Source organism: Chelonoidis abingdonii, chromosome 8, assembly GCF_003597395.2.
Source record: "Chelonoidis abingdonii isolate Lonesome George chromosome 8, CheloAbing_2.0, whole genome shotgun sequence".
NCBI classification, from domain to species: domain Eukaryota; kingdom Metazoa; phylum Chordata; order Testudines; family Testudinidae; genus Chelonoidis; species Chelonoidis abingdonii.
In genome coordinates this window covers 60421114-60443294 of record NC_133776.1, presented here as the reverse complement: position 1 = coordinate 60443294, position 22181 = coordinate 60421114, and the positions used below count along the sequence as shown (strand labels likewise).

Sequence of the window (22181 nt, the reverse complement as noted above, 5' to 3'; positions counted from 1 at the left end):
TGTGCCAAGTGTCCCTAAGATGCAGGCTCTCTCCTTGTGAGGCTAGGTGCAGCCCATGGGGCACTGGAGAGGGCCAGGAATTGTTCTGAGGAGTGAGTAAAATATCAGTGGCTTTCTGGTTATGGCCAGTTCTCCTGAGAAAGACAGGACAGGGGGATTAGGCATGTTTCATGAGCTGTGCAAGGCTGATTTTTACACACACACACGTACCTACATACAAACACACGTGAGGATGCGCAGACACGCATACATCCTGCAGTATACATCCCTAGACAGCCGTACCCACACAGATCAGTGTGAATGAGGTACCCACGTGCCCAGGTACATATAGCCACATGCACACATGGCCACGCACTCACACACAACACACGTGTGCTAAAGCTCCCTATGTAAATACACCCCGTCCACGCCCGCAAGCGGAAAGCGTGTAACAGTGAGGCCGGGGCCAGCCCCGCGCCCCACCCCGTCCGCGCCTCATTGGCCGGCCCCCGGGCTGCCCCAGCCCCCGCTCGGCCCCCGTCTCCGTCACGCTGCTGGCTGCTCCGTGTCATTTCCTCCTCCTGCCGCTGGAGCCTGAGCTGGCCGAGGGATGTGGCGCTAGCGGCCATGGAGCCGCCGGAGGAGCGCACCGAGAGCCGGTTGGTCTCCTTCCAGTACGTGCACGTGCAGCTGCAGGGGGGCGCGCCCTGGGGCTTCACCCTCAAGGGGGGGCTGGAGCACGGGGAGCCCCTCATCGTCTCCAAGGTAAGAGGCAGCCGGGCGTGGCCGGCAGGAGGCGCTCTGAGCCCAAGAGGCGCCTGGGCGGCCTCGTCCCGCTGCAGGGAGCCGGAGCCGGCGGCGGGCCACACTTGCTGGAAACTTTTGTCTGAGAGGCGGAAAAGCGGCTCTGCAGCGAACCCGGGGCGGGGGCTCCCGCAGTGACGGGCTGGGAGCTGGTTGCGCCGGGAGCCGCGGTCCCTGCCCCGCTTTGTTCGCCGGGGGCGCCCTGGCCGGACCGGGAGCGCGGGTTGTAGCGGGGCCGGGCTCCAGGCGGGAGGGCGCAGGGAGCTTGGCCGGGGCTGGGGATATGAACACGCGGGGTCGCCCTGCAGAGCTGGGCGCCGGGAGGAGGCTCGGGACGGGAGTGGCCCCCGGGATGATCGGACAGGCCGGGGAAGGAGGGAAGCGGCCCCGGGCCGCGCTGCGCGGCGCTGGAGGCGGGTCTGCAGGTAGCTGGGGTGGAGGCGGGGGGAGGCTAGTGGCTGCTCCGCACTTGATGCAGCGTTGGCGGCGCGGGGAGCAGCCCACTCCGAGCGCCCAGGGAGGCGCTGTACGGCTGGCAGGAGCCCCCGGCGCTGGGGTGGGCCAGGCGGACCCTCTGCGCTCTCCACGCTGGGTCTGCGCTCTGGGGGAGCGGGGAAGAGACTCGTCACCCTTCAGAAGCGGTGCGCGGCTTCCCATCCCCCTAGGCTGGCTGCTGCAGCCCCGAGCTAGGGCTCCCTGCAGACTGGCCTCAGGCCGCCCCTCCACTCTCAGCTCGCCCGCATAGGAGAGCTGTGCCAGGGGCTGCGCAGAGCCGAGTGGGCTGGGCTGGGCTGGGCTGGCCGGAGGGCTAGGGACACTGGGGTTGGGGGAAGGTTTCCTGGGGTTGAGTGGCACCGAGCTGCTCTTCACTCCCTGTTAACAGGGCAAAAAAATTCAAAACCCAAAGTGTTTTCTCCTTTCGGAGCCTCTGGGGGAAGAAGGGAGCAGGAGCTGGGGTGGCTGCCTGTGAAGAGCCAGGTCTCAGCTCCTGTCAAGGCCAGAATGTGGGTGAGCGATAGATTTTAAAACAAGCTGCCCTCCGCTGCGCTGGGAACAGTGTGTGTCTGGCACGGGAGGAGGAAGAGCTAAGAGAGACTAATCCCTCCTCTCCATCCTGTGCGAGCCATTGCGAGGCATGGAGATGGTTGCCAATGGCTGTCTCACATGCAGTCTGCTGTCTAGCTCCCTGGGGCTTGGACAGTTTACCAGAGGCAAGGGTGAAGAGCACAGGAGTGGATGCAGAAGGCCACGGTGGGATGGATGGGACTGCTCCCTGCCACCGATGCCTAGGAATGAGGAACTCCATCTCTGCTTGTTGCTTGGGGGCTTTGTCCGTTGATGAGTCCCTCTGGCTAGTCAGTGTTTGAAGCTGAGCTTCTTTAGCTGCTGAAGTGGAGAAGGGACTTTTCCTCCTCTGGATCTTAGCTGCTTGGAGGGAACAGAGGTCTCTGTTACTCACCCCCTCACCCTACTCTCCATTATTGTGGGTCCTCCTCTCCATGTGCCTAACTTTTGATTCTGAAAAAGATGTGGGGGTGGGGTGGATAATCAGCTGAATGTGAGTTCCCAGTGTGATGCTGTGGCTAAAAGGCCTATTGTGATCCTTGGATGCATAAACGGGAATCTCAATTAGGAGCAGAGAGGTTATTGCACCCCTGTATTTGGCAGTGGTGCACCCCCTGCTGGAACTGTGGCCACTTCTGGAGCCCGCAATTCCAGTTAAATTAGAGAGGGGTCAGAGATTTAAAAAGGATTAGAAAACCTGCCTTGTAGTGAGAGATGCAAGGAGCTTGATCAAGGTAGCTTAACAAAGAAGGTTATGGGGGGGAGCTGATCACAGTCTACAGGTACTTACATGGGGCACGACTATTTAATAAGGGGCTTTTCAGTCTCGCAGAGGAAAGTCTAACACAGAGATCAGCAACCTTTCAGAAGTGCTGTGCCGAGTCTTCATTTATTCTCTCATTTAAGGTTTCACGTGCCGGTAATGCATTTTAACGTTTTTAGGAGGTCTCTTTCTATAAGTCTATAATATGTAACTACTGTTGTATATAAAGTAAAGAAGGTTTTTAAAAAGTTTAAGAAGCTTCATTTAAAATAAAATTAAAATGCAGAGCCCCCTGGACCGGTGGCCAGTGTGAGTGCCACTGAAAATCAGCTCGCGTGCTGCCTTCGGCATGTGTTCCATAGGTTGCCTACCCCTAGTCTAATATGATTGTAAGTTGTTACGGTCTGTAAGTTGAGCCTAGAGAAATCCAGACGGGAAATAAGGTGTAATTTTGTAACGATGAGTGATTGTTCCACTGGTTAATGTACCAAGTGTTGTGGTGGATTCTCCATCCCTGACAAGTTTTAAATCAGGACTAGGTGTGTTCCTAAGAGATTTACTCTAGGGATTATGACAAGGAATTCTCTGGCTTGTATTACACACAGACTTGATGATCACAGTGGTCCCTTCAGGCCTTCAAATGGATGAACTCCATTACGCCTTACCCAAGCAGCTGCCTCAGGGTAACATTGATCATCCCAGGTGGCTGTGAACAGCAGCAGTGAAACTGACCAACATCTTGTTAACATCACTGCAAATTTGGCAAAGCCATGAGGTGCTGCAGAAGCAATGGGGCTGTTGGCAGACTCAGGAAGATAGCACTGCATCTGGTTCTGCTCAGCTCAGCTTATATGTGGAATGGGACTTTGGCTATCAGGCCTGCAGCTTTATTTATTTTTTTTTTTAAAGGAAAGTTTAGGTTTAGGAATCTGGTCCCATGGTTCCTCAACATTAGTTCCATGCAGATTGTAATGAGAAGCTGCCTCTGATCAAAGTGGAAACTTACGTAAAGGGTGCTGAAAGGGAGGTTAAATAAACCCTGAATGCTGCTCCTGGAGCAGTGGGCACATGACTGTGTTAATTCCGCATTCAGGGCTGGGCTAGCTTTACCCCTTGCAGTGGAAATAGCCAAACCTACCAATAACCGTTCCAGCTGGCTGACACTTGAGCTTTCTTTATTACTATTGAAAAATGCATAAGGCTATAGTGCAGGTCAGGCAGTTTAAGTGCAGTGCCCCGGGGTGTGAAAGAGAGCAGGGTGAATAAGTCCACCTGGTGGCTGTGCTGTCTAGAATGCATGTGTCAGGGGTCTCTGGGCTGCTGGATCTGAGGAAGATGTGGGCATGCAGGAGGGGGAGTTGAGAACAATGGGACAAAGGAAGCTACCAGGGTTGATCTGGAAGTTGGGGTGGAAAGTGCCCGAGTGTGAATGTCGAGCTCCCTAAGTGCCTCCTAAGCTGGGTTGGCAGCGACAGGAAGCTGAACATGGACAAGCATCTGAAAAGTGAAATCCCCAAGGAGATTAGGTGACAGGTCTGGGCTAGAGGGTGTGACGGGGAAATGGCGCACAGCTGAAAAAAGGGAACAGTTTCGCTGGGTCTCAGGAAAACATTGTTACCCGTGAGATCTGTTAGGCTGTGGTCTGGCCTCTCCCCAGGGGTTACCCCTTCCTCTTGCCCCAGATTGAGGCTAACAGTGTGGTCCTCCTGGCCTGTGTGTGGGGTAGAGAAGGAGCTTGCCCCTGCTCTCGGCTGCCCAAGGTGGTGGTGCTAGGGGGCAGTCTGGCAGGATTTTGGTGCACACTGAAATGCCTGGGACCCATGAGCAGGGCTGGAATTGGGGAGGAGGCCATAGTGGTTCTGAATATCAAACCATTCTGGTTCACAGTGGGCTGCGCTGAGCCGTGTCCTCACTGCTCTTACCCTCGTCCTTGTTGGAGCCGTCCTAATGAGACAGGATAATGTCCAGCCAGCCATGTTGTCTGCCTGCCTCGCAGCTCCGGGGAAGGGCAAGAGCTTCCATCGTGCACTTAGGGAAGCATCCCCTCAGATGGGGAAATGTCCCCTGGTGCTGCCTCTAGGAGCTGAAGTGGGGCAAGAAACATCCCTGCTGACCATGTTGCAGCCCGTCCACGCCAGCTGCTGGCTATGTTAACAGTGCATTACCTGCAGGCCATGTTAAACTCTTCTGGGTGGCACAGCATTCCTGCAGGCATGGATGGGCCCCGGGCTACAGGCAGCTGGTGCCTGTTCTCCAGCAGCCTTGGCCCTTGCATCTCGCTGGCCATGTTTGCTGTCCTGGGTGTGACAGCAGCTGTCTTTGCCAGCGGCCTTGCAAAGGGGACTTTCTCAGGTGGGGTCCCCCACAGCTAACAACTGGATTGAGTGCGTTCAGCTCTGACTGGAATTGGACTGTAAAATTAACGTAGTGTGGGGCCCAGAGTGAGCTCTGCGGGCTCAGGGTTCTGCTGGGTTTTCATCCTGTGGGCCAGTTCCCCAGACCTGCGCTTCCAGTGTTTGATCACTGAGAACATCTGAGCTCTGAGCCCCAGTCCATGGAGTGCAGGGTCATAGGCCCTTTCTTCAGAGCCTCACTGGTGAGGAAGTGGCTTGCCCTATAGTTCTCGCATGTCTGTATTGCAGACCCAAGGGTTGCTAGCCAGTTCCCTGGCAGGTACAGGCAGCATGGGGCTTGGGTTCCTAAGGGGCTCGTTGTCCTGTGAGGCTCCCAGAACTTGAAGGGGTCCTGTGGGCAGGACTGGGAGAAAATCACATGGGTGCCTGCAGGTCGTGGGGAGTCATGGGCTTGGTGTAGGACTCTGGGTTTCTTAGGGTCCTTCCAAAGCCAGGCTGTTCTTCTCCCCCTGGGACCTATGGGGTCTGAAATGTTTGCAGGAGCCCAGCCCCTGCTCTCCCCATGGCTGTGCTGAGCAGCAGGGCATTGCCCTCTCTCTGAGCTCCCAAGGCAGGGGGCAGTGGGAACATAGGAGTGACTGGCAGTAGTGAGGGCCAGGGCAGCTCCTCAGAGCCCCTGCAGATGTAGTGCTGTAGTGGGAGGAGGCTGCTCATGTTCGCATGGGGGTGATCCAGGGCTCCTGTGCCAGTATGCTGCTGCTGCACCCCTCCACCCCTGCTCCTGATATGACAGAGATTGCTGGTCCCCCCTCCCCCACCAGCTCTGTGGCCCTCTCCCCTGGCAGCGTGGCTGTGGTCTGTAACCCAGCTGTGGGCTCCCTAGCTTTGCGAGGTTAACCAGAGCCAGTGTGATATCCCCCTACGCTGGCTGGGTGAGCGATCAGCATTGGCTGCCAGAGAAGCCTCTCCCAGCTGCCTCCGGCTCCAGTTACACTTTCCCTCCGTCTTGCTGGTAATGAGAGCCAGAGGCCTCCAGGGAGGGAGGAAGGAAGTTTGCAGGCCGAGGTGTGTGTATGATCTCGGCATGCAGGCAGCTCAGGTCTGAATTCAGTATCCGCCCTGCCACAGGCTTAGCCTGGACGCACTCTGGCGAGTGGGACCCATCTCCTCCCCTGGGAAGCTGTTGCCTCATTCAGAGGGGCTGCTCTGGGCTCAGGTGGGGTGTGTTGTCCCTGGGGTCTTCTGACTGCCAGAGCAGGATGCATCCTCCATGTCTCCCCTGAGCTGTGCTGCAGGATGAACTGGCAGCTGTGATGGGCTGGCAGTTGGCCCAGGATCTTGGCCCTGTGGGCGTGGGTAGGGCTCTGCGCTGATGTGCTGGCAGCACGTCCTGCACAGATGTTGCTCCCTCTAGGATAGTTGCTGGAGAAGAACCCTGGGCATGTCAACTGCTTGTGCTGATCATCTCAGTTGGTGATTGCCTCCTTCCCAGCTCACCCCAGTTAGAAGCAGGGCCCTTGAGTCCAGTTCCAGGGGTCTCTTGGCTCCAGCATGCCTACATCTCTCACTGTCTGTCTAGGCTGTGTCCTGGCCCTGTGACTCCACACAGCTGGTGTCCCTCAGACCCAACCTGCAGCCCCTGTTATCCCAGCCTTGGGCTTCCCCCCCAGCTCTGCTGGTGCCCCTCAATCCTGACATTCAGCCTCCCAGGCGTTTCCTGTGCACAGGCTGCCGTTCATTTCAAACTGTTTATCTTTGTGCTGTGGACAAATCTCATTATTATTTGTAATTTGGGAACAGCACTTGAGCAGGAGATGGAAGGTCAGTGCAGGAAACCTCTGCCCTACCTAGAGCCTGGTGGTTCTTGCTGCGCGTGGCTTAGTGCTAGTGAACAAAGGGCGCTTGTAACAGCACTGTGTATTCAGTGCAGAATTCCCTCCAGGCACCCCGCCGCCGCCCCCATCAGGCTGTGCGGAGCTGTGGGGTGGCACTGGCCTGGCTCCTGCGCTTTATGAATACTGGACAGAGGTGATATCTCTTCACACTGCTCTGGAGGAGGAACTCCCCAGCATTCCTAATGCACCCTGGTGCAGGGGGCTATGGGACCCTCTGGTGCAGAGAAGGGGCATGTGGCCATAGGTACTTCAGCAACAGCCCTAGGTGGGTTGGGGGAATGGGAAGCAGCGGGATGTGGTGGGGTCAGGCTGCATTTGTCCAGCAGCAGGGGTACCTGTCTATGGCCTGTCACTACAGTATCTGAGCACCTGGCAGCCACTAGTGAGTCCCCCCAACACTGCTGTGCATGAGCCCTTTGTTCCAGGTGGGAAACTGAGGCACAGAGTGGCGAAGTGACCTCTCAGGAAGTCTGTGTGTGGCTGAGCCAGGGACTGAACTCAGATCCCTTGTGGCCCAGCCCTGAGATGGGCTGTTATCTGACCAGAGATGGTCTCTTTGTTCTAAAAGGGGTCGTGCTGGATGGTGCAAACCCCGGGCTCGAGGTCAGCACCTTCCATCCCAGTGTCAGGACTGTCTGTCTTCTAGGCCCTGCTTGCCTGGCATGGGACCTCTATTATTAAATGAGTTCCCTGAGAACAGCCGAAGGCTAGTGTAACCTCAGGTGCTCTGCTCCATCAGTGCAGCTGTCCTGTCTGTAGGAGCCTTGGGCAGCTCTGCTAGGCTGGTGTTGGTCCTCTGTGATGCTGGGGGCTTAGCCCTCTCCCAGGCCTGTCCCTTGCCCAGCGTTCAGCCCTGGTGTAGAGCTGCTGGCCTTCGTCGTGTCTGCGAGGAAGTGCCACACTACGGGCTGAAAAGATCTGGTTCCTTTGTGGCTCTCTGCTGGTGTGGGGCCCTCCAGAGCAGCTCAGGCTTTGCTGGAACTTCTGCCTCCTGGCAGCTGCCTGGGCAGATTTGGCTCTCACTCCCTGTGCTGGGGCTGGAGCTGGGCATAGATCCTAGCTGTCTCCACTGTCTCCTGTGCTGCATGCCCAGCGCTGTCCCACTTCTGCCCAGCTGTGGCTCTTTGCACCCCTGTTGGTGGAGGGTTGGTCCTGGGGATGCTGGCACACAGGGGTCTGTGCTGGGGAGCACTGAGTGGCTGCAGTGATGCTGGTCTCATGCCATGTCTGCCTGTGCCACTTCCCCTGGTGCTGGAGTCCTGGGGGTGTGGGAGATGGGGAGGCCAAACTGAAGGCCAGATCTGTGCTTTTTGGGAGCGATTGCACCTGCTGACAGTGACGAAAGGAGCGGGGTGGGGGAGCCTGGGGGCTGTCAGCTTGTGCGAGGGATGATGGGTAGCCCCGTCCAGCATAGCCAGACGTGCCTGGCAGCTCTGGCTAGGGGTCTTCATTTCCAGTAATGCTATTCTCTGCTGTTCTCCAGATGTGTGTGAAACCAGCAGGAACAGGCGTGGGGCACAGCTGTGCTGAGGAGTGGGGGGAGACTGGATCTGCTCAGGGGGGCTGCGGCAAGGTCTCCTGGAGTTAGTGCTCAGAGCTGTGAGTCATCCCTGAGCTGAAGCCGGGGCTGCTCTCCCTGGGCTGGAGTGTCCCCACTGTGGGGACGGAGGTGGGGAGCGCACCCATGCCCCAGGAATTCCAGAGTACTGCTCTGTCTGCATCCAGCAGAGGGACACGCACTGAGGGCAGCAGATGTGATGTGTGTGGGAGGGGGCAGGGCCAGCCTTGGGGGTGTCTGGCATACTCAGCCCTTTCCACTCAAAATCATTGGCAGCTCTGTGGGGAGGCCCAGCGTTAGGGTGAGGGGCCATTGGCAATGCCTGCTCCCCTGACTTCCTAGCGATGCCCTGGCTCTCTGGCGCCTGGTTGTGGTGGGTAAGGATGGGGCTGGGAGCTCTTGCTTCACTCGGGCTCTGAGGGCTGGAGCTGGCTGGTGTTTGGCCAGGAGACCTGTCGGGGAGCCCATAGTGGTGCAGAGAGGGGCGCCCCGTCCAAGGGCACTGGTAGGGGGCGCTGTGCTGAACCATGCTTTGGGTGAGCTGTGAAGCTGATCCTAGGGGTCGGTATGAAAGATCCTGCGGCTCAAGGGGGAGAGGGTTGAATTCCAGTAGAGGGGCTTGGGTGTGTGCTGTGTCCTCAGACTGCCCCAGCAACAGCATGTCTGGGACGCTCTTCATGCAGTTGTGCAGCGCTGCTGAGGGGGGAGGAGTTCCGGGTGCATGTTGGGGGGAGGGGGGTTGTGCACTAGGAACATGTTGCAGAGGGGTGGGATGTGTGTCTGTCTGCATGCTGTCGGGGAGGGCACCCTGTCAGTGAGCAGGTCTCTGGGCAGAGGTTTTTCTCTAAGGCCCCCTGTCTCTGCCCAGCCGAGCTGGCAGCTGAGTTGGGGCTGATGGTTGTGAGCAGCCCAGAGAAATGGCAGGCTCTGTGGGAGGGACCCTGGGAAGGGAGGGGGCAGAGAGTGATTCTTGCCTTCAGCTTGCACAGTGGCACTGAACTGCCCTTGCAGGCTGGGGAGCTGGGCGCTCGGGGCTTGGTGCTGCTGAGTGTTTGAAGCGTGACCCCCACACTGCATGGGGGGCTTGGCTGGAGGGTTTGGGCCCCTGGGAATCGCAGGATGAGCATGTTAGCCACCTGCTCCCACCACTATGGTCAGCAGTGAAACAGTTAATGTCGATGCTGAAATGCAGGGCCAGGTCCTGCTGCCAGGGAAGTCAATGGGACTTTGCTATTGACTGCTGGGGGAGCAGGCTGTGCTCTTTAAAGTGGCATTATTAGACTTCAGTATCACACGTCTGTGAGTTGTTTCGGGGTATTGGCAGGTGTCCCTGCTGTGGTCATGCTTGTGCTGTGTTCAGAAGGATTTCTCTGCAGCTGTGAGGGCAGGCCTGGGATGGAGGCTGAGGGGTGGGGGACGTCTCTCCCTGGCCTGGGGCGGCTGGGGGAGCAGGCCTGCATTGGGAAGCCTCTTCCCTTCAGTACTGAGGGCATTAGTGGCATAGGCAGAACAAACCCATTTGTGCCGGAATTGGCCCCTGCAGCAGGAGTGCCAGCCCCCGACCCTTACCCAGTGCACACAGCCCTCATGAAACTTGCCAGACAAAGGGGTGACCCTGTCTGGGGCTGGGCTCTCCAGCCTGCCGGAACAGCCAATGACTCAGTCCCGTTAGGTTCCAGCTGCCCTCCCTGCCCATCTGTGCACAAATAACCTTCAGCTCCAGCTGTTGGAATCTTGGTATTTCTCTCTGATGGGTCTGTGCCCTTGGAGGCGAGTGCAGGGCCAGTTGCCTGCCTATTTCCGCTCCTCCCTGGTCTCACGCATCCAGGCAGAGTTCCTCTGGGCAGCATCTACTGGCTCCCTAGACAGCTTTGAGGAGCAGTGGGCACAGTCCAGGATTCTCTGCCCGCCCACCTCCCAGGATTCCAATAAGGCCTGTCCTGGCTCTCCTAGCAGGTGCCAACCTCTCTGCTGCCCTAGTTAGGAAAATGTTGGGCAGGCACTGGGGCTCCTTTCTTCCCACCTGCCCCTTCCCATTGACTACCTGCCCTCCATGAGCACGGTGGACCTGGCAGGAAGTGGGGATCTCCCCATATGTGCGCACACATCAACACTCTGCAGGCAGACTGGGAAATAAAGTAGGTCCTACCCAAACGGTGGCCATTGCCCTCCCCTTGCAACTAGTCGCTGGGTGATGTTGCTTATCAGAACAGATGTAACACAGGGACGGTCCTGTGTCTACTATACCTGACTGTGCCTCCCTTTGATCATGAAATCTACACAGCCCCAGTCCAGGTAGGAGTGCAGCACTGCTGAAATGCAGCCACCTCTGGGGTGGAGGGCAGCAGCCAGCCAGGCACAGCAGCCAGGAGAGGGGAAAGTACTGCCTGGTAGATAACCAAGGGATTTTAGGTCATTGTCTCCCAAGGGGCTAGCAGCCCTACTTAGGGGAATGTCTGTTGGCTCCCGCCCCCTGTCTGTGGCCCTCTGTTCCTAGAGCTCTGGTTGGCCACATGTGACACCTGCTCCTTTATTGTTGTAGCCCTTGGGTGGGGGCCTTTGGAGCAGCAACCTTGGGGAGTCGTAAAGCTAGCACTCCCCCTCCTCCCACCCCACATGTATGAGAGCAGAGGCCTTCGTTCTGCCTGCCGGGCCCCATCCTGGCACTAGGACTGGCTATGTTCCCAGCAGGGGAGCTGCCAAATGCTCTTGCTGCTCCTGAGTGGGCTCTGTCCCCCTGCTGCTGGGCACAGCTGGCTTCGGGGGCAGCGGCAGGGCCGGTAAAGCAGCGTGGCTGGAGGGGAGAACATAGGCTTTGTATGCTGGATGCCTCCACCTAATAACTTGATGCTTCCTCAGCTGTGCAGAGAAATGTGAGTGTGGTTTAGCCCCCTGGAAGGGGCTGGCTGCCTTAGGCCCCGTCTACACGACGCGCGAAAATCGATTTTAGATACGCAATTTCAGCTACGAGAATAGCGTAGCTGAAATCGAATATCTAAAATCTATTTACTCACCCGTCTTCACCGCGCGGAATCGATGTGCGCGGTTTGCCATGTCGAATCCGGAACTCTGTTTGTTTTGGTGGAGTTCCGGAATCGATGTAAGCGAGCTCTGGGTTCGATATATCCCCGTCTAGACGAGACGCGATATATCGAACCCCGAGCATTCGATTTTAACGCGCCGAAGCGGCGCGTCATATAGACGTGGCCTTAGACCCCTCGCCGCCTGGAAAGCTGGGCACGCTGGTGAGCCAAACTGCAGTACTAGGCAAACTGGCTGAAACGATAGCAAAGAAGCAGAATGATCAGACGCAGAGATGAACACAGTTTGTTGGGGAAGAGTCAGCCTGGTGTTTGTAAAGGGAAATTATACCTCACCAATCTGCTAGAATTCTTTGAGGGGGTCAATACACATGTGGACAAGGGAGATCCAGTGGATATAGTGTATTTGAACTTCCAGGAAGCTTTTGACAAGGTCCCTCATAAAAGGCTCTTACACAAAGTAAGCTGTCGTGGGATAAGAGGGAAGGTTCCCTTGTGGATCAGTAACTGATTAAAAGATAAGAAATAAAGGGTAGGAATAAATTCAATTTTCAGAATGGAGAGAGGTAAATAGTGGTGTGTCCCCTGGCTCTATACTGGGACCAGTCCTATTCAACATATTCATAAATTACCTGGAAAAATGGGTAAGTAGTTAGGTGACAAAGTTTACAGACAATACAAAATTACTCAAGTTAGTTAAGTCCAAAGCAGACTGAAGAGCTACAAAGGGGTCTCACAAAACAGGATGACTGGGCTGCAAAATGGCAGATGAAATTCAGTGTTGATAAATGCAAAGTAATGCACAGTGGAAAACATAATCCCCAACTAAAACATACAAAATTATGGGGCTGTATTAGCTATTACCACTTGAGAGAGATCTTGGCGTCATTGTGGATAGTTCTCTGAAAACATCCATTCAACAGGCAATGACAGTTGAAAAAGTGAACAGAAGGTTGGGAATCATTAGGAAAGGGATAGATAATGAGACAGAAAATATTATATTGCCTCTATATCAATCCATGATACGCCCACGTCTTGAATACCGTGTGCAGATCTGGTCCCCCTCATCTCAAAAAAGATGTATTGAAATTGGAAAAGATTCAGGAAAGGGGCAATTAAAATGATCAGGGACATGGAACAGTTTCTGTATGAGGAGAGATTAGAAAGACTGGGATTGTTTGGCTTGGAAAAGAGATGACTAACGGGGGACATGACAGAGGTCTATAAAACATGGCTGGTGTGGGGAAAGTGAATAAGGAAGTGTTATTTACCCCCTCTCATAACACAAAAACTAGGCGTCACTCAATGAAATTAATAGGCAGCAGGTTTAAAAGAAACATAGGGAATTACTTCTTCACACAATGCACAGTTAATGTGTGGGACTCCTTGCCAGAAGATGTTGTGAAGGCGAAAACTATAACTGGGTTCAAAAAAGACTTAGAGAAGTTCCTGGAGAATAGATCCATCAATGGCTATTGGCTAATATGGTGAGGGATGCAACCCCATGCTCTGGATGTCCCTAAGCCTCTGACTGCCAGATGCTGGGAGTGGGCAACAGGGAATGGATCATTTGATAAATTGCCCTGTTCTGTTCACTCCCTCTGAAGCACCTGGCAGTGGCCACTGTTGGAAAACAGGACATTGGGATGGATGGACCATTGGTGTGACCCAGTTGTCCATTGTTATGTCCTGCCATCTCCCCATGTATTTAGGATTCAGCCTTTACCTTTGTAGAAACCCGCATCGCAGCCCCCCCACTGCCCACCTGGCAGTTCTACCGCTGGGAGCTCTGCGGCTCCTACCGCCTTGCGTCTCTGCTTCAGCAGAGGGCATGTGGCTCCGTGCTAGAACTGGTGGGTCCGGAAGAGCTGGGTTCTGTTCCTGTTTCTGACTGGCTGTGGAAGCTCAGGCAAATTGCATTCCCAATTGGGGCCTCAGTTTCCCCATCTGTACAGTGTGGGGGGATGATACCCAGCTGCCTGGTGGGGGAAGGGCTCTGGGGGCTAATCTGAATGAGTGACAGGAAGCACTGAGGAGGGACAGAATTGACTGACTCTAGTCCCACAGAGATCTCAGCTGCGTGTCTCCCCTCCCAACTCTCCTGGATTGTGTACGGCATTTGGGGCTGTGCTTTGCAGGAGAGGGGCTCTCTCGAATGAAGCCAGCCCCACTGTACAGCGCTGCAGGCCACTAGCTTGCTCTCTGTTCAGGGTCCCGGGGTGGGACTGGCTCTGGAGTTGGGTCTCGCTTTCCCTAGGGACTTGCTCAGGGGGTCCAACACAAACAAGCTGGGCTGCTGATGGCATGGCTAATTGTCAGGGGCCGGGAGGGGCGCTGGCTGGGGTGCACCCTGGGCAGTGTGTGGGTTCTGTGCTGGGTATTGTCGGGTGACTTGGCTCCCAACCTCTGGAGATCTGTGCGCTGAAGCTCTCCCTCTACTACGGGATCATGTCTTCTGGGAGAGCGTGAGCTCCTGTAGCCCCTGTCAGGCTCTGCAGCCAGCACCCGAGGGTTCAAAGTGCAGAGGTCTTGCTAGACAGCCCTAGCTGTGCTTTTGGTGTGGCTGACTGGAGACAGCGGCCCCACAAAGAATGCTGATCAGTTCAGGCACACTATCCTGTGGGTGAAGTGGGGTCCGTGAGGAGCTGTGTTCTGCTCGTCTGGGTTAGCGGATAAGGCTGAGATCCTCACTCACTCAGAGGACATGGCAGACTCTGAGCAAGCTTGTGGATGTGGAGGGCGGGAGCACCCCCCAGGCATGGCTGAGGACTGTCGGGGCCTGGAAGTGGGGCGGAGGCCGGCCTAGCGCCGGAGATCCTGGGAAGTTGCTCTTTCCCAGAATTGCAAGTAAACTGGGATCCGCTGTGCTGAAATGAGCAGGCAGCAGTGCCGTGGGCAGGGTGACCAGTGAGTTTGGGGAACAAGCCAGCCAGAGCCACCTGGGGAGCTGGTGAAATGCCAGGGGCTGTGGGAGTCTCTGGCCACTGGGATCCAGGGCCAGATTGGGCCCGTTTGGAGGATCCTGCTCCACTCCCCTTACTTGGCTTCTGGCTTATAGCCCCCTGCGCCCTCTGCTCAGGTCAGGGAGAAGCTGGGGGCAGGGCATGCCCAGCAGCTGGGGGCAGGGAGTTTGTGGCACTGGCTGTCTGGACCAGAAGGAGCAGCTCTGAGCTGAGTGGGCATGGAGCAGGGAGTGAGGACTCGGGACTGACTTGATATGCACGCTTAGCCCAGCGCTGGGCTGGTCAGAAGAAATCCTTAGATGGGGATTTCTGAAACGACCTGTCAGGGCCTGTGAATGCAGGGACTGTACCTGGGCTCTTGGCAAAGGGGATGTGGCATGCGCAGATAGCAGTGACCTGCCTGCACAGCCCCTCAAGCCAGAGAGGGTCCTCCGTACTGAAGGATCTCTGGCCACTGTAATTCTCTGCCCAGTGCAGAGACTCACTTTGTCCATCACTGAAATGCAACCACCTCTGGGCTGGAAGGCGGTAGCTGTTTAATAGCCCACAGCAATGCTGCACAGCAGTTTGACAGGAAGTGAATGATCCAGGGGGACTCAACCTACCCAAGTTGGAGTCTGGTCAAGACAACAGAGCTTTGGGGGTGCAAAGCGCCTGTGGCTGTTTCTTAAAAGTCTGTGTGCGCTCAGGGACTCCCTGCTGTGCTGTCCAGGAAAGCAGTGCGTCTGGCTCAGCGCCCTTGTGCCGCAAAGTGAAGAGCACTCCCTGCTGCATTTCTGCCCCTCGCCAAGCTGGCTGTGAAGCGACTGGGACTCCTCACTCCCCTGGAAAGTGAGCCCTTTTTGCTGACGTTCCCCGCTGCCCAAATCCAGCCGTGTCTGAGAGTCTGCGGTTGGCTGGCGGGGGGGGCGGGGAGGAGCATGTAGAGCTGCAGGAGATCAGCTCTCAAACCCACCCTAATTAAGACAAAGCCACTTCGTCCTCCCAGTTCCCAGCTGGGAAGGTTGCTAGGCCTGGCTGTAATTGAATTACACAGTTCCCAGGTCACCGGAGAAGACCCTGGTGATGACGTCAGGACAACATTTAGACTTGCCTTGTTCACTGTGTCCCACTACGACTGCCACTGGCTGTGCTTGGCCAGAGCCAGGCCTGGGCCAGTCACTCTCCCAGCCACCTCCCTTTGTCCCGAGGCCTTGGGGTAGGGGATTCTGGCCTGGGAGCTATAACCGCAGAGATCTGGGGCCTGTTGGGGATCCAGTGTGCCCCCTGGCTGAGCCATTCCATCCCCAGAGCCTGTTGGATGGCCACGTCAGTTCTGCTCTAGCAGGAGAGGTGTGGCCCAGTTGTGTGTTTGCCAGTGGCATATGGCAGATGGGGGTGGGGGGAGTGCAGGGGAGCTTCTACTGACCTGTGCCAGGTGGCCTGAGCTGTGTTTGCCGAGAGCGAGCCCTGCACAACGGAGGGGGATGTGAGATGATGACTGAGCTGCCGTGGGGCATGCGCAGGGCTGTGGCATAGGTTGCAGGGCCCCAGTCCTGGCATGGCTCAGTTCGGAGTGGGACATGGACCATGCGGTGCAGCTGGGACACCAGGCAGAGGCGTGATGGGTGCTGGCTGCCAGGCTGGAGGAGGTGTATGAGCCAGCACCAACATGACCACCTGGGGGCAGCACAGGTAGCCTAGCTGGGGGTGGTGGATGGGCTGGGATGGTCTAACTTCGGGAACACCAGCTCGTGGTGCCTAGAGTGAGGCTCGTCTGCAGGGCTGGGCCACAGCAGGAGGTCCAGTTCCCCCAGCAATGGGAGAACTGAGTGGAGCTGATCTCTGGAGTCAAACGAATGTTGGTGGGGCTCCAACACCTGTGAGCACAGCAGGTGTGGGGGATGGGCTGCCTCAGTCCTGCCTGTTTCAAGGGGGTCCAGTGACCCCTGGCCAGTGCCTGACCCCCACCAGCATCCAGAGAGACAAGGTCGGCATGTGAGCGGCACCATGGCGGAGATGGCTGGCTCCCTGCATGCAGCAAACAAACCGCAAAGCAGCCCCCCTTAGCTGCTCCGTCTTCACTCAAGTGCGCAGGGACGAGCCAGGGGCATTGGGAGCTGCCCTTGGAGTGGTACTAGGTGACCAGCCAACTGCAGGTCCCAGGCGCCCCTTGACTCTGCCCCCCTGCAGTCGCAGTATGTGGTGGTGGGGGTGGGGGGGGGCTAAGGTGACCAGATGTCCCGATTTTATAGGGACAGTCCCGATTTTTGGGTCTTTTTCTTATATAGGCTCCTATTACCCCCTATCCCCATCCCGATTTTTCACACTTGCCATCTGGTCACCCTAGGGAGGGCACTTGCCAGCAGCTGGGGCCCTGAGAAACTGGGTAGCTCTGGCAGCTGCTCTCTGAGCCCCCTTGGCTGCCCTGTGTGAAGCACCATTTACAAGCCCACGTAAGATCTGCGAGTGCTGGTGCTGCCGTACATGCCTGTGCTCCATCCCCGGGGGACTGTCTCCAGTCGCCATGGGCCCTTACGTGTTGGCCCTGCACCCTACTGTGCCCAGGGGACCTGCTGCCCCCCAGGCTCTGTTGGGGATGGGCCTGGTAGCACTGAGGTCTGGTAGCACTGTGCGAACAGGGGCTGCTAACAGGGAGTTTTGCAAGGGAGTTCTCCAGGTGAAGGAGGAGAAAATACAGCAACTGTAGTGTGTGTGTGTTTGTGTTTGGGGGTTACTTGCTGTGTGCTGTGTGCTGAGCTTGTGTTTTCCAGTCTGTTTGGTTGGTTGGTTGGTTATTTGAAGGACCATGTGCTGTGGCTGGCAGTTGGAGGCTGTGAGCTTCAAAGGAAGGTTTGAAAGCTCGAAGCCTCTGGTAATTGGCTGAGCCTTAATCAGTGGGCAGGCATTCACTCAGGCCAGGGCTTTATAAAGCCACGCACAAGCGACCAGGGAGCTTTGCGACCAGGGGCTGCTAACGGAGTTTTGCAAGGGAGTCTGGCAGGAGAGTGGGAAGGGAGCGGGGGTCCCTTGTCGGTCCTACCTGTTCCCCTGTAGTCCCCTTAAAACCTATACTCCAAACCATATACCAAAACCCCTTTCATTAACTAGGAGACAATGCAGGCAGAAGCCCAGCAGCAGAGTAGGGGCTATCCAGTTTATTGCACTGAGTGTAGCATGTATGATTACCTGCCTTGTGGCCAGGTGACGTATGTCTGCAGTTGGCGCAAGGAGCTCCTGGCCCTCAGAGACCACATACGGACTTTGGAGGCCAGGGTGGCGGAACTGGAGGAGCTAAGAGAGGCAGAGAGGTATGTTGAGGCTTTCCGGGACACTGTAGAATTGTCCCACCTCCAGTCAGACAGCCCCTGTGCTGTTGAGGAGGAAGAAAGGCCCAGGGAAGCAGAGCAGTCAATGGGAGCAGAGGGAAACCTTCCCATAGTTGGGACCCTCTTTATCCACTTTCAATTTTCATATTGATCCCATCTTTTCCAATTTAACTAATAATTCCCCTGTGGAACCATGTCAAATGCCTTACGAATTGAGGTAAATTGATCACTGCATTTCCTTGTCTAAAATAATCGTTACTTTCTCAAGAGAGAGATCAGGTTGGTTGGCACATCTACCTTTTGTAAACCATGTGTATTTCCAATACCATGACTCAATGTCTTAACTACTTTCTCCTTCAAAATTTTTTCCAAGACCTTACATACTACAGATGTCAAAAACAGGCTATAGTTACCTGATCACCTTTTTCCTTTCTAAAAATAGAACTATGTAGTAATTTTCAGTTTACAGAAAGTTACAACCCCTGAGTTTTACTGATTCATTAAAAATTCTTGCTAATGGGCTTGCAATTTCATGTCCAGTTCCTTAATATCTTGGGTGAAGATATCTGCGGCCCTCCGATTTGTCATTAAGCTGTTCGGTTGTCTTCTACCTCAGATGTGGTAATCTTACCTCCATATCTCATTCCCATTCTCATTCCTTTCATATCCTAAGTCCTCATAGCTCATTAAAGACGAGGCTGAGGCAAAGTATTGTTTAGATATTGGCATGCCTAGTTATCCTTAACCTCCATTCCCATCCTCTTAGCGTCCACTTCTTCTTTTGTGTTCTTCTATTTATATGCATAGAACTTACTATGGTTTATTCCCTTTGGCAAGTCCAACTTACGTTTTGCCTGTCTCTATTATCCTACAACGTCTGGACCTCAATAAGGTAGCTTCCTTGCTAACCTCCCATCTTCCACTCTTGTAGGCTTTCTGCTTTTTCTATTACTCTCTGAGATGCTTGCTCATCCAGCTCGTCTACAACTCCTGCCTATGGTTTTTTCCCTTTCTTGGTGCAGGCTTCTGAGTTCTCGCAGCTGCGACTTAAAGTAATTCCCGCCTTTAGATGCCACAAGTTTCTCAGTCCATCCACTTCCCTAACTAATTTCTTAATCTTAAAGTTAGCCCTTTTGAAATCAAAAACCCTAGTCCAGACTACTTTTGTTTATCCTTCCATCTAGTTGACTGAATTGAGCTCATGATCACTCGAACCAGTGTCCCTACAACCATTTCTTCTAGGAGCCACTACTCACCAAAACCAAATCTAAAATGGCATCCCCTGTGTGTTCTCGACTACTGGTGAAGAAATCCATCTGCTATCACATCAGAAATCTGAGCCCCGATTATCGTTACTAGCACTGTCCTCCAGTCTATATCTGGAAGTTACAGTCTCCAAGATCACACAATTCATTAGTGTTTATCATAAAACATTAAAGAGGTCTCTATCCATATCCAATCAGATCCCAGCATCTGTAGCACACCCCAAGCACTGTCTCAGGGGAGGCTCTAGTAGTTCTCTTTCCAGTGTGATGTTGCCCAGACAGACTCTGCCATCCATTCCATCACTTCTTATTTCTTTACAGTTTTTACCTCATCATGATATACAAGCTACTCACCCACCTTTGCTTATTTCTGTCTTCCTAAACAGCAATACTTCAAACCTGTACTCCAGTCAATGACTACAATTCACAGGTTTCTGTATCCTGCTATAATATCCGGCTTCACTTCCTGCACCAGTAGCTCTGTTCCTCCATTTTGTTACTTAGGCTCCTGCATTAGTGTACAGACATCTTATTTTTTGCTGTTTGCTACTGCATTCTTTACCCGGTTAGGCAAAGACATTCTCACCAGCATCACCTATTAGACTGGTATGCTACACTACCATCCTCCTATCAATTCTGTGTCCACTGCTGATCCTCTTTTACTTGTTTTCTTCACTCTCAAGGTTAAATTCCGGGTGGAATTACCTGGACATCTCCAACCATCTCCCCCAAATTCCTAGTTTAAAAGCCTCTTTAATCAGTTGGCGAGCCTCCATCTGAAGTCTGTTTCCTCCTTTCCAGCATCACAGAAACCTGGTAGACTGAGAGCAATCAATGGGACACATCATCAGGGGTACAAAATCGAAGACAAGAACAGGTCGTGCAGGGAGAGTGCACTATATGTAAAGAAATGTAGATTCAAGAAGTAAAAATCTTAAGCGAATCCACATGTTCCATAGAATTGCTATGGATAGAATGTCAGCCTAATAAAAATATACATTAGGGATCTATATAAACCACCGACCAGGACAGTCAATAGTGATGGTTGAAAGCGGAAATTAGAGGCTACCAATTAAGAACCAATAATAGTAGAGGATTCAATTATCCCCCTATTGACTGGAACATTGTCACTTCAGGACGAAATGCAGAGATGAAATTCTCGATACTTTTAAATGACGCTCATGGAGCAGCTGGTACGGAACCCACAAGGGAGAGGCAACTCTAGATTTAATCCGGAGTGAGCGCAGGAGCTGGTCAAGATATAACTATAGCAGGAGACTTGGAATAGGACCATAATAAATAACATTAACATCCAGTGGTGGGAAAGACACCTCAACAACCACACAGTGGCATTTAATTCAAAAGGGGAACTATACAAAACTGAGAGGTTATGTAAACAAAAGTTAAAGTGCAGGGATGTCACTTTAGCACTGTAGTTGCATGGACGCTTTTTGAAAGACACCATAATAGAGGCCCAACTTCAATGTATACCTAAATTAAGAAACACAGTAAAGAACTGAAAAAGAGCCACTGGGCTTAACAACCATGAAAAAAGAACGTGAGAGTAAAGACTTCCTTTAAAAGTGGAATCAAATCTAGTGAGGCAATAAAAGGAGCTAACACTGCCAGCTAAGTGCAAGAGTGTAATAAGAAAGCCAAGAGGGAGTTTGAGACGGCTAGCCAAACTCCAAAGGTAATAACAAATGTTTTTTTAAGTACATGAAGCAGGAAGCCTGCTAACAACCGGTGGCCCCTTGTCAATCGAAATACAAAGAGTGCTTAAAGACGATAAAGTCATTGTGGAGAAACTAAATGGATTCTTTGCTTCAGTTCTTCACAGCTGAGGATGTTAGGGGATCCCAACCTGAACTGGCTTTGTAGGTGACAATCGAGGAACTGTCACAGATTGAAGTGTCACTAGGGGAGTTTTGGATTAATTGATAAACTCAACATTAACAAGTCACCAGGACCGATGGCATTCACTCAAGAGTTCTGAAAGAACTCAAATTGAAGTTGCGGACTATTAACTAAGGTTTGTAACTCTGTCTTTAAATCGCTTCGGTACCATGACTGGAAGTAGTATGTACGCATATTTAAAAAGGGTTCTAGAGGATCCTAGCAATTACAGACCGGTAAGTCTAACGTCGGTACACGCAATTAGTTGAAACAATAGTTAAGAATAAAATTGTCAGACACTTAGAAAACATAAACTGTGAGCATAGTCAACAGGTTCTGAAAGGGAATTGTGCTTACTAATCTATTAAGTTCTTGAAGGGGTTCAACAATGTGGACAAGGGGATCCAGTGGACATAGTGTACTTAGATATCCAGAAAGCCTTTGAGGAGGTCCCTCACTAAAGGCTCTACGTAAATTAAGCTTCATGGGATATAAAGGAGGTCTTTCATGATGAGAACTGTGCTAAAAGACAGGAACAAGGGTAGGAATTAATGAAAATTCTCAGAATGGAGAGGGGTAACTAGTGGTTCCCCAAGGGTCGCTAGGACCAATCCTATTCAACTTATTCGTAAAGATTGGAGAAAGGATAAACAGTGAGGTGGCAAAGTCTGCGATGATACTAAACTACTCAATAGTAGACCAAAGCAGATTGTGAGAAGTCAAAAAGATCTACAAAAACTAAGTGATTGGGCAACAAAAGGCAATGAAATTTAAGTGGAAAATGTAAGTTGCACATTAGAAAAATAACCCCAACTATACATACAATTGATGAGGCTAATTTAGACTAACGAATCAGGAAAAAATCTTGGCGTCATCGTAGATAGTTTCTGAAGATGTCCACAGCAGTGTGCAGAGGTGGTCAAAAAAGCAAACAAGATGTTAGGAATCTTAAAAGGGGATAGAGAATAGACTGAGAATATCTTATTGCCCTTATATAATCCATGGTACGCCACATCTCGAATACTGTGTACAGATGTGTCTCTCATCTCAAAAAAGATATCTAGCACTAGAAAAAGTTCAGAAGGGCAACTAAAATATTAGGGTTTGGAGAGGGTCCCATACGAGGAAAGATTAAAGGGGCAGGCCTCTCAGCTTGGAAAAGAGGAGACTAAGGGGATATGATAGAGGTATATAAATCATGAGTGATGTTGAGAAGTGGATAAGGAAAGTTATTTACTTATTTCCCATAATCAAGAACAGGGGTCACCAAATGAAATTAATAGGAAAATA

At 53.3% G+C, this 22181-nt stretch overlaps 1 protein-coding gene across 1 annotated transcript in view; it reads left to right on the top strand.

The window, feature by feature from the left end:
- The first annotated feature begins 558 nt into the window (after positions 1-558).
- The window catches only part of SHROOM4 (shroom family member 4), a 75606-nt gene continuing 53983 nt past the window's right edge, over positions 559-22181 (top strand). Inside the window, exon 1 of the mRNA XM_032791608.2 lies at positions 559-744. Within this exon, the coding sequence (XP_032647499.1) occupies positions 607-744 (138 nt within the window). The 5' untranslated portion in view covers positions 559-606. The remainder of the gene's footprint in view (positions 745-22181) is intronic.